Source organism: Ptychodera flava, chromosome 4, assembly GCF_041260155.1.
Source record: "Ptychodera flava strain L36383 chromosome 4, AS_Pfla_20210202, whole genome shotgun sequence".
NCBI classification, from domain to species: domain Eukaryota; kingdom Metazoa; phylum Hemichordata; class Enteropneusta; family Ptychoderidae; genus Ptychodera; species Ptychodera flava.
The window spans coordinates 35301362-35314063 of record NC_091931.1 but is presented as its reverse complement, the minus strand read 5'-3'; the positions used below and the strand labels follow the sequence as shown (position 1 = coordinate 35314063).

Sequence of the window (12702 nt, the reverse complement as noted above, 5' to 3'; positions counted from 1 at the left end):
ATTACCCCTACCCCTTATGTTCCACACGGATATATGGCTTGCCGCGTATTAAGAAAACAAGCTCGTACACCCACTAAATCTCAAGACGCATACTTTTAATGTTGTTTTTGTTGTTATTGCACAGAGTTCTTCCAAAAAATATATAAATACCTTATGAAAAATTGTTTGGAGGAACGGGAACTTGTTTATTGGGTGTGAAATTTAGCAAATTTTACGATTTACGGTCAATGGCCGATATAAAGTCTAATCGACGTTCGAATATTAATTTATCCCCATTAAGTTATATATCAATGAAAAGGCCATGATCTGGGCTTTCTAAAAATGTAACGTTTATAGTATTTTATTGTTTCTGTTTCCGTCGAGCGGTAAATATGTGATCCCTACCCCATTGTTGAAATCCAAGATGGCGGCCAAGATGGCGCCAAATGAACCCCATGGGACAATATTTGATTTTGGGAACATCAAAATTCATTATACTTTTCATATGTGTCATATATCCGATCAATTTGTTCTGACGAGGTAATGTTCCATATCACTTTAAGTTTCCTGAACATCAGTAAGAAGGATTTGCTGTAACACTCAGAAGTGAGTTATGATAGCCTGAAATAATTTCAGTGGTCTAGCATTTTAAACTAGAACATCACATGTTGTAACATAGGTTTACAAAACTGTTTATGTTATCCATGGATCTGCTAAGACCCGGTGAATTAAGACAAAAGAAAGTTTCAGAGCCTATCATTTTCCTGAACATTGATAAACTAATTTGAAATGACACTTAACAAGTGACTTGATGATAGATAAGTCTAAAATAGTCTTTAATAGTCATGTAATATACAAAGACAATGTGTGGTAACAGTTTGTTTGTAATTGCAAGCATTTATTTGCTGCTCTGCAAACAAGCAACCGGACGGGGTGAATTTGTCAATCGAGTGTAAATTTTGTAATTTGCGTTTGCTTTTAAATGTTATCAGTAGGCCTCGCTTGCAAAAAAAGACATACCATCTTATTCAATAGGTCTATTAAAGAGGGGATTTTTCCTGATATCTGGAAACGTGCAAACATTATCCCTATTTTCAAATTAGGAAGTCGTTCAAAAGTTGAACATTACCGGCCGATTTCCATTTTACCAAGTCTGTCTAAAATCTTTGAAAAGATAGTTCACAGACAACTCTCACATCATGTTCCCAATTCCATATCTACTAATCAGCATGGCTTTGTTTCAGGTAGATCTTGTATCACTAATTTATCTATTCTTATGAAAGATCTCCTCTCAGCAGTTAACAGCAAATCACAATGTGATATCATTTATACCGATTTTGCTAAAGCATTCGATAGTATAAATCATAAACTATTACTTCATAAGTTGACTTCTTTTGGTGTCCAGGGCACTTATCTGAAATGGTTTAATTCATATCTTGATAACAGGCTACACAGAGTGATTATAAAAAATGCTTTTTCTGAGTGGACTCCCGTCCTTTCGGGCGTTCCTCAGGGTTCTCACCTTGGTCCACTTTTATTTATTCTTTTCATGAATGACATCTCTGATAATCTTGTGCCGGATTCGTTACTTTTTGCCGATGACATGAAGATTTATCGTATCATTGATTCGGATAATGACTCTTTTTATTGCTGCAATCTGATATCGATAGAATTGTCAGCTGGTCCGAAACTTGGTTATTGAATCTTAATCCTACTAAATGTAAAGTTCTTACTGTTTCATTGAAAAGAAATGTTCATATTTTCCCTTACAATTTCGACACTCATACATTGAGTAGAGTCAGTAGCATGAGAGATCTCGGTGTTATTATTGACCAAAGATTAAATTTTTGTGACCATGTAAATTACATGATTCAAGGTGCTAGAAAAGCTCTCGTTTTATTATGAGGAATAGCCATTGTATTAACAGTGTGCACGTTTTAAAATTATTGTATTTTACCTTGGTAAGGTCTAAGCTTGAATATGCTTCTGTTATTTGGAACAGTATTAGTAAACACCAGTCTGATAGAATTGAAAGAGTACAGCAGAAATTTTTAACATTTCTTCATAAATGAATTACTGGTTTTTACAGTGATGACATTGACTGGTTGTGCAATATTTACAATTTACAGTCATTAAAATCAAGGAGGACTATTTTTGATTATATATTTTTATACAAATGCATAAATGCAAAGTTTAATGTTAATGCTTTAGCTTCATTTTTTAGTCTTCATGTACCAAGGTTTTTACTTCAATGATGTGCTCTTGCCATATAAATCATATCAGTGGCTATTGGAATGTATTTGTTTTCTTTATTGGGCGACGATACTATTTGGTATTTTGCAAGACAGGCGTAAATGAAATTTTAGTATGCGATATCCAGTAGAATGAGTCCAAAACGACGATAGGAGGGCATGGTCATCGACCGCGTTTTGATGTGAGGTGCGTCAAGTACAGCTTTCCCATTGAAGTAAACATCATTTTAGTACCTTTCCTTGGTTTTAGGAAGGTGTTAGGGAACCCATTTTCAATTTGAATAAGTATGTATATATCGAAGAATATCGAAACGATGCATTTCATGCTATATAATTAAAATCACAGCAATATAAAGTTATTGGGGTTTGTTTACAATTGCTTTCACCAAAGGTAATTAAGCGTCTCTCAACGTAAATTCCACTCTGAACAATAATCTAATAATGCTTTAATGGTTAGTTATGACATTTATAGAAATATAATTTGAAGAAATACAGTCAGGTCAGCCATATTTCCTACTTTGTGATATTTATTAACAATTTGTATTCAAATCATCGTATTTAGTGTTGTTTTGTTTTAACCTATCAGAGACACAACTCAATTGATAATGGTATAGCCAGCAAAATAGTAGTTTATTTCTAAAACAGGTTAAATTTAGGGTATTGCCTTGAGACTATACCTCTTATAAGACAGCGCCTCTCATATAGTCTTAAGTATGTGGTTCAAAGTATCAGCTTGAAAACAGTCTATCTAGAACGTGTCTACATGTCTTTTTGTTAATTGGAATGAAATTCGAGGCCAGAATAATGATTATTACGCCCATTATATGTCGACTACATTTTTGTAAAGGCAAGGACAAATTTACAGCATTTATTCTCTGCAAAGGCCATGACCCTTGGCCCTACATCACTGTTGGTGATGCGGTGCCCCGGCCTGCTAAAAACACTAATAATAATGAGGAATACCCAAGTTCTGTCTTTATGGGTAAATAATATCCATATGTATGGTCAACTGCGGTGGTAAGGGGAGGGATTGGCATTTTACAAGCTCAGATGAGGTAGAGCGGCATGCAGGAATGGTAGTCGTGCTTGGAGGACTGTCTAGGGTAAAAGAGGATCAGTCACAGGTGGCGTTATATGAACATTTGCAGTCAGATCAAATGACTTACTTTATAACTCCTTTTATCCTCTGCAAACGCCATAACCCCTTGCCAAGGCCCCACATCACTGGTGACGATTCAGTGACTTGGCCAGCAGCAAACACTGATGAAAATAAGGAATACTCGATTCATGTCTTGTGGGTAAAAATGGACCACCAAATGGTTGACCGTTTAATGAAAAACTGTAACTGTGAAAATACATTATACAGGCCACACAATTCATGACAAATAAACTATAACCCAAACATATGTGCCCTTACAATAACTAACCTGCTCATGCCAGCATTAAAATTGTAATGGTCAAATACATCATGAAGGTCACAAAACTGGTGACTATTAAACTGTCGCACAAAACATTTTCCTACCAATGATAATCATGTTGATAACTGTAAAATACATGAAGTCGGCCACAAAATGGCTGACCAATTAATAGTCTAACAAAGAATTCACCTACATAGACAACTCATTTAATGTTGCCCCAAGACACACTTTGTGTCGGCCCCAAAAGACTATTTTCACTAAACACAATACAAGATAACGCACCCAATCGCGGTTTTCATATTTATCCTTCACTTGTGTGGACAGAAATGTCGTTTCCATAATTTTTCAATATTATCCCAAAACTTTTCTTTAATGTTCATGACTCTGTGTATTTATTACAATGGTTTCTTTTTATCAACGTGCAAAGTGAACTAAGGCTGGGAGAGAAAGTGCTTAAAGGAAGCGGAAATAATAACAATACAATCATATCAAAAATATTCGTTATCTTAGTCTCGAAAAAGTTTATAAAATGATAGAATACGTTGATGAAGGGCTTAAATCCGGCGCAGCCTAGAAATATTCATACTATAAATGTCTTTACGTCGCACATTTTTAAATAATATTTTCGATGATTCGCAGAAATCTATGCGTCACTGAGTTGCTAAAATAACAGGCAAAAGTGAGTATTATCACGTACATAAACAAGCGAAAAAGTAATTATAAGATAAAAGACCGACAACACTAAAACATATCAAGTTGTTTTGAATCTAAACAAAATGTATTAAAACATCTGAAGAGATCTACTGATAAAAGTGTGACCAAGGATTGAAATTTAGTGCACCCTACAAAGATCCATGTCTTAGAGATTCAATGCTGCACGATAGGTTTATAATTACACCCCACAGTACGAAACTAAGTGTGCAAATGTAAACATAGACAAAAATATATATAAAGGGCTATATAATAGACAAAACTAAATACATTTCAAATTGTTTTTGAATGAAATGTGCTCTAGCTTATATTTATCGGCACGGCGATTTATTTTTCTGAACTTGTTGTATTTGTGATTTGATCGACCGGATTTATGCACTATGTTGACATCTGTACACCCCATAATCCGCAGCTTTCCTAAGGTATCGATAATATATCCGGAATGCCCCGATCTTTCAAAGAATGGATCAAAACCAATTTTTCTCACAGAATTGGTTCTTGCCATGAAAAAGTTAGTGGTACCATCTGCCCAGAAACACTGTGGAAACTCTGACACCTGGTGATATTTTCTTTCTACCCTTATTGCAAGACAATCGCCTTCCTCATCGCCATATTGAAATTCTAGAACTCGACAACCCAAGCATTTTGATTTGCCACTCACTCTCCCAAATTCGTCTCCAAATGTTCCGCCAATGTGATCAACAGTCACATTAGGATGTTCAAACTTCTCGACAAACCTTTCAAGCCGAGTTCCATTGGTAAACACAAAATCGTCATCCACCCACAGAAAGTACTTTGTCCTGACTTGACTAACCAACAGGTTTCTGCCTGCAAACCACCCATCAGCAAATGGCATGATGTAGTGTTTCACATTAGGAAGTTGGATTTTCTCTGGAAATTCAGAATCATCAGCGATGAGAATCGTGATGCCCGGGTAAAACTTATGCACACTTGATATCAACCTCTTGACAGCCGAATAACGCTCAAAGATCTTTGTGATAACTGTTACTTTTGAATTAATGTTTCCAGACTCACCCGGGTCATACAACCATGGCCTCTGTGGTCGTTTAATATGCACATGGATGGAAGCAAGATGAGACATCCAGGCTACGTCGATGATTTCCCGGGACTCAATGTTATAAATTGTGCTCCGATAGCCTATTTCTGAAAGGATTGCATTCATTTTATCTACATCAGCAACCACGTTCAGAGTCAATTCTGCTGTGTTATTTCCGCTGAAGGTGCGAAGATAATCTGTTTTTGTGACATATAACACACCCTGAGAGTTGCGACAATGTAGTTGAATTTGACTCACATCGGACGAATTGCTTAGTATTTCAGAGGCAGCAGTGTTTAAAGACAATCCATACAATTTGGTATGTCCTAATGGTTGCACATTTATACCGCTACTGATGTACTGGAAAGGTGAAAATGCTGTGCATTGTACAAGTGGCTCATCTGAACTCGCATGTAATCGTTTCCAATCCTGCAGCTCCAGACTACGACGTCGATTGGCGGATTTATCCAGTGTTATCTCAGATTTTGGCCTGCACTGACAAGCGGTGCTAGACCTGTTCAGTTCCTCGGTTCCTCTCTGGATTGGCATCATATTGTACTCTGCTGGCGGGTTAGTGTTCAATGCAAGTGACGTAAAAGGGTTCTGGACATTCCTCTTCCAGGACATTGCCAGCAAATGTGTTGGCGATTCGATGAGATGAAGACCTAGAATAAGTGCAATGGCTGCAGCTGATAGCAGAAAACCTGCTACATATACACGGGTATGTTTCATGATAGTTTTAAATTAGCATTCCGTGTCTACGTGTTGCGTGTACGTCAAACAATCGAACCCATTCTAATTGCTTCAGTGCTTTCCCTGTCACGTTTTTTTTCGGGGAAGTTTGCAACAAAAATGGCTAACGAGACACAGTGAGTGTTTGGGGCGGGGCATACGTCATTCTTCCTCATTACAGTAAAGCTAATTGGATAATCAACCTCGCAAATGTCGATTTTGCTGACCCGAGACTCGAGAGGTAATACATTAACACGTGAAACTTTTCTGTGTTATGGGCTACTTAATTTGTAAAATACATAATTTTCATTTGTACATGTCGGAAACGAACAAAGTTACAGATACGAATGTATGTCGAGGTTTTTAAACCTGGCGAATAACAGTACAACTTAATCTCTAACGTCCGAAATCATCAGTAATTTCACTCCTTTACAATCCAATTAAACGATCTGAACGAGTGAAAACGTTTATAGTCGAGTCCGTTCTGATCACCATATACTGCAGAAATTTTGCAGCCTGTTGTTTCGACGGCTTTGACGTTATAAAATTAAATTTAAAATTCATGAATGTTTACTTGAAACTGCAAACGATTAACTATAACTTCAAGCATTTCCGAGACTAGAAACTGTCACAGAAAACACTTCAAAGCAATCCTTACACCCATATTATGTCATTTATACACACTCACATATTTAACTGCATCGTAACATATAAATTTCATTATGGTGGTAGCGTATCATTTACAGGTGTTCTGCCTTCAGTTGTAGTCCTTTTTTTCATTGATGGGATATTAGCTGTTTAAAATTCATGATGAACGAAAAGCATTTTACATGAATTATTCACTGTCCTGGCGTAGCTGTCTAAGACTGTGGTTTAAAACGTCACTGTAACATAAAAGGCTACAAAAGAATGTTCCCTCAACAGGTACCCTACAAAAAAAGGGCATTTCGTGGACTTTCAGTAGGACAGAGAGTTTCAATATAGTATTGCTGAAAACCAGACGACAATTACAGTAGTTTTTTCAATAACCACTATTTTACTATTTGATGTGGAAAGCTGGCGGGAAAGATGGACAAAATTTAATAGAGGGAGTGTTGTGATTGGTTAACCCGTATGTGCGAATGCTGTCCGGGAAAAAAATTCAGCTGCTGTAACATTCGTAGATTTTTTAACGATTGAGATGTCTTTTACAGTACAACATTGTCTACAAGCCAGCGAAATTCGAAATTCAGAGCTAAATTACTAGGATTTCTATATATTTACGCATGAAAGTGACTTTTAAACAAAGGAATTATGATAAAATAAAGGAATATTTTAAATACTCTCTTTGTTATCTCTCGAGTCCAGATGAACAAAATTACGGTTTTGGTTTTACGGTCACAAAATTGTTAATGTAGTGTTTAACATATCAGTTTACTTGGCTGTTGCGGCTTACTTACAGTATGTTCCTGTTTTTTTTATTCTGGAAATTCCATTCCGTTTGTGTTTACTTTGTTTTTGACTTTCGCTGTCATTACCATACCTCTTAGGATTTTACTCGCTCCTTCCATATGCTGTAATTGGTTTATCTTGAAATAGTGCGGCCAGGGTTTGGTAGCTTTCTATCGTTTTCCACAGTTTGGTTTCAATGTAGGTAATAAAAATCACGAGTTTCGTGATTACCACATTACCATTATCTTTGTTAGACAGGCATAGCTGGCGTTTTGTAAGATCAACTTCTCTAATGACACGATATATTACTGATTTTTTTTGTGATCTCATTTATTTAGTGTTTGGGAGAAGAATTTGATTTTTTGGTGACGGTCACATTATTGTAACACGTGCAAGCATATCTTATGAATCCGCCTTGAAAAAAAAAACATATTGTGTTTTCGGGTGTTGTTACAACAACTACTGTGTTTTCCCTCATATGCGCGACTGCTCAAAGTTATAGCAGGCATCTTGCACTAAACCACAAACCCTAACCATGTATTAAATGCAAGTAAACGCGTCTGTCCAAATATGTTACATGAATCAAAGTGTAATTACCTATGAATATCCTGTTGTTACTAGATAAAGTGATATCACTCCTTCACAATATCGCTTGCCATTCTGATTTGGTGACATATTTGAGATGGAGCGTACGCACGCAAATAGAGCAGCCGATAACGTCTTGTGGTTTGGTCTCCATTTACACTATAGGGAAGATCATTAAGTTTGAAAATTGCATGACAGTGTATGTTCCCTTTCCGATTTTGTTTAGGACATTCAATTCGTGTACATAACAAAGTATACAAAGATCAAAAGAATCGACTCATTTCTCTGTTTAGACAGAGCACACAGGAGAAGTGCCGAGTTGCGTATCAAATGGCATGGATGAGAATTAAATTTATCGCACCACTGCTGTCCTAATTTTTTGCAGAAACGACACAATTACATTAATGTGAGAACAATGTGGTGTCTACAATTACATGAATGTAAGAGAGGTCGTCGAAGGTTAAAAGCCACAAGTTTCTCATATTAGTGTCCAGCTTGTAGCTGAGTCATTCTCCTGTTGAAAGTCGTGGCTGTGGAGAGAAATAGCATGTGACGTTATCCCTCGCGGTCAGAAAAGCAAAAACGGGCCGAGAGGAAAATTGTACGCTCCAAGGAAAGCCTGACAGAAAGTCCGCATGGCTAAATGCCAGAGTGGGATTGAACACAGTCCGAGATTGTGGATATATAAAGACAACGAGAGTCGAAAAAAAGGAGTTGAAAAGCTGAAGCAATGAGATACATTTATCTTAGCAGAGACACATTACACAATATCTATCGTTAAGCATCCTAAGTGATTGAAAGAGGTTCCCATTTGTACGAAAGGTCAATATTAATTCTGGACACATAACGAAATTCTATCTTTAGCATTGCAAGCGCGTAGAAACTTGCAACATTTAGGCATTGAAAGTGATTAATATTTACAAAAAACTAGTGCAGGCTTAAGGCAGACCCTAATGGCGAAGGAAAATCGTCCATGTTGTTTTTCAGGATAGACTTACGAGTTACAAGCAACTATCACCTAAATTTGCTCAACTCAGATTTAGATTTAGACATTCTAATTCAGCTTTCTAAATTCAAACTAATTTTCTTAACCTGGATTTCAAATTTCGACAAATCTCAAGTATCTTTCTAAGCTTCCAGCTGAAAGTTTCTAAATTGAAAACACACAATGCCGCACCTTAATCTATATTAAGTGAGCCTTCATTTTGACTCACGTTGGAGAGGCTGTCAGTTTGGGTTTTAATAATGAGATTCGAAATAGAGTTGTATGCAGTGATTTACAATCGTAGTGAAGTGTGTGTACCAAGCTACAGCATATGCGGAAGTCACCGCGGGCCACACTTTCCGAACCAATTATTTTGCTTTTGTGTTAATGTTCATTACTTGCATAGAGTCGATCTTTGGCAGCACAATAAATTTGCAGCAAGCACAGTATTATGGGACAAGCTGTTGTCCCATACGCTGTCCACGTGCTAAAACATTACGAACTCCCAACATCAAGGCGTGGAGTCATTGGTACGAAATATCATTCTTTATTTGTAAAATCTATGAATAGCATTACGAAGCCTGGCAATGTGAAACTGAGTACATGCCGCAAACTAGCCCATTATACTGAAACAAACAAATCATAAATTGCGATTTATAAAGGTGTAAGAAAAATGATAACAACTTAAAGATAAGCAGCTGCAAAATAAATCATTAAAACTGTCATTAATTTTTTTCAAAAACAAACTTTTCTAACTATTAGTCGAGTACAAACATTTTAACAAATTGGCCAAAGGAAAAACAATAACTGACAAAATTCCCACGGGTAAAGTACACAAAAGTTAAGAGATGGGCATGGGTAGATCCATGACCACTTATGAAGACATAAGGGTGATTCGTTCCTGAAAATGAAAAAGTCGATGCAATTCCATGGTTGAAGACATATGGACTTTCATTGCTCATACAACCACCATTAAATTCCTGTGCCGATGCAAATGTTTGAATCGTAGAAAAGCACATTTTGAATACTTAGTGGTTGTCATTCTGTGTGTTATTTGTCTTCAACAAAATAACAGAAATACTGTAAAAATTATAGTCCTTTACAATCCCGAAACGTGAGTCCAAATGAACAGTTAAGAAACATAAGACTAATGTGGTATCAATGTAGATCTTCTCGAGTAAACTGTTGTATTATTTCTTAAGTGCAGCTCATCAAGGCTCATTTCTTGAGTATTTTTAGTCCTGTATTTGAGTATATTACAAGATGGTAACTTAGGTAGAGAGTAGATAAAGTCCATTCGACGAAGCATGAAGGATTAGATGGCTGAAATCTAAAACCAAAGAACATGTCTATACTGAAATTATATTTCGGTACTGTTGGTTCTGCCATACTGGATTACTTATTTTTAAACATTGACAACACCATAAAATTTAACGCTGCCTGCACTATTTAGAATGAGTTCACATTAGCCGTTAATGTTATGCTTAACGTGGCTGTGTCTGTCTTGGTTTTTGTTCCTGTTTGTTTATATGTGAAGGAATACGCCATCAACTAATATGAAAGACATCTCAAATTGTTTTTGAATGAAACATGCTTTAACTTTTCGGCTTCGGCATTGTTTCCCCTAAACTTGTTGTATTTTGGATTAGATCTATCCGACTTGTGCATTATGTTCACATCTGTACAACCCATCATCCGCATTGTCCCCAAGGAATCGATAAAGTATTCAAAATGTCCTACTCGTTCAAAGAATGGATCAAAACCGACTTTTCTTACAGAACTGGTTCTTGCCATGAAAAAGTTATCAGTACCGTCTGCCCAGAAGCACTGTGGAAATTCTGCAACCTGGTGATAATGCTTCCATTTTCTTATGGCAAGACAATCCCCCTCCTCGTCGCCTGGTTGGTATTCCAAACGTCGACAACCATAGCAATTCGATATCTGATTCGCTTTACCAAACTCATCTCCAAATGTTCCGCCAATGTAATCAACGGTTACGTTGGGGTGCTCGAACTTCTCCACAAAGGTTTCAAGCCGAGTTCCATTTGTAAACACAAAATCATCGTCAACCCACAAAAAGTATTTTGTCCTGACTTGACTCACCACTAGATTTCTGCCAGCAAACCAGCCTTCAGCAAATGGCATGATGTACTGTTTTACATTCGTCACTCGGATTTTCTCTGGAAACTCAGAATCATCAGCGACAAGAATAGTTATGTTAGGATAAAAATTATGAACACTTGATATCAACCTCTTGACAGCTGGGTAACGCTCAAATGTCTTCGTGACGACTGTTACCTTGGCATTTATGTCTCTAGACTCTCCTTGATCATACAAAAAGGGTCTCTCTGGTCGTTTAATATGTAAATGGATCGACACATTGTATGACATCCAGGTAATATCGATGATTTCCCGAGACTGAACATTATAAATCGTACTCCGATACCTTACCTCTGAAAGGACTTCATTAGTTTTATCAACTTCAGCATCTACATTTAGAGTCAAGTATCTTGTATTGTTTCCTGTACTGCTACGAAGATAATTTGTCTTACTAATATGCAACACACCAAGAGCATTGCGACAATACAGTTGAATTTGACTTACGTTGTGTACATCACTCAACATTTTGGAGGCAGCTCTGTTCAAAGCCAGTCCATATAGTTGGTAGATCCCAACGGTTGCACTGTAATACCACTACCAATATACTGAAAGGGTGAAAAAGATTTGCATTGTGCCAGTGGTTCTTCTGAACTTGCGTGCAATCTTCTCCAGTCTTGTAATTCAACATAGCGACGCTGTTTGGAGGATTTATCCAGAGTGATCTCAGATTTTGGCGTGCAGCCGCAGGTTTGGCTAGGTGTAGAGTTCCTCGAAGGCCGATGTATCAGCCAATGTGTCTTGAAAAGATGAAGCCATAGAATTAGTGCTATAGGTATGACTGAGAGAAGAAGGCCTGCTACAAATATACGACGAGGTTTCATGATCATTCATCCACTTTATTTGCCAGGCAGTTGAGTAAACGTTTAATGTTTGCAGCACTAAACGGAAGTTCTCATGCCCCGTTTGTTACTATGGTTACACAGTCAGCAACTGGAGCTGATGAAACATCTAGAAATTCAGAACCTGGCACGTACCAATTTTGATGTAACATTATATGTGAAAGGCAGAGTTGTGTTTTTCTGTGTTTTAACTTCCCTTGAGTTGCAATCAGTCTACTTCCTTAAAGTGGGCGGTTATATATACAGAACGAAACAAAGCTACCTACTTATTGAAACTTGCGATTAAAATAAAATTTATCTCTTGTCTCCAGTGAGCTTCCAGCAGATATGCTTCACCTCATTAAAGAGAAAAGAAAATTGAATTGAATTGTAAACCTTAGCTCTCTTTCTTTCAACACACTGAGCTCTCTTCTAATGTCATTCCATTCATTGGCAAGTGCATTGATTTTCAATGTACTTTTATGCCTTCCAGTTTGAAGTGGTTCATTGAGAGAACAGTAAGAAATTAAGATACAGCAGTGTTCTTATTATACATGTATAGTATACTAAAAGC

At 36.9% G+C, this 12702-nt stretch overlaps 2 protein-coding genes across 2 annotated transcripts; both read right to left on the bottom strand.

Moving 5' to 3' along the window:
- Positions 1 to 3222: 3222 nt before the first annotated feature.
- On the bottom strand, positions 3223 to 6226 carry LOC139131568 (beta-1,4 N-acetylgalactosaminyltransferase 1-like). The gene is made up of 2 exons (XM_070697678.1): positions 4558 to 6226; positions 3223 to 4416 (listed from the first exon to the last, which is right to left on the bottom strand). Exon 1 carries the CDS (start codon positions 6147 to 6149, stop codon positions 4623 to 4625), a length of 1527 nt encoding a protein of 508 aa, XP_070553779.1. The 5' UTR covers positions 6150 to 6226; the 3' UTR covers positions 3223 to 4416; positions 4558 to 4622.
- Positions 6227 to 9681: 3455 nt separating this feature from the next.
- Positions 9682 to 12450, bottom strand: LOC139131567 (beta-1,4 N-acetylgalactosaminyltransferase 1-like). The gene has a single exon (XM_070697677.1). The coding sequence runs from the start codon at positions 11773 to 11775 to the stop codon at positions 10702 to 10704; it is 1074 nt and encodes a 357-aa protein (XP_070553778.1). The 5' UTR covers positions 11776 to 12450; the 3' UTR covers positions 9682 to 10701.
- Between the last annotated feature and the right edge of the window lie 252 nt (positions 12451 to 12702).

Bases quoted from the DNA above. Each gene is read 5' to 3' on its own strand.
- LOC139131568 (XM_070697678.1), bottom strand. From the start codon at position 6,149: ATGAAACATACCCGTGTATATGTAGCAGGTTTTCTGCTATCAGCTGCA.
- LOC139131567 (XM_070697677.1), bottom strand. From the start codon at position 11,775: ATGTTGAGTGATGTACACAACGTAAGTCAAATTCAACTGTATTGTCGC.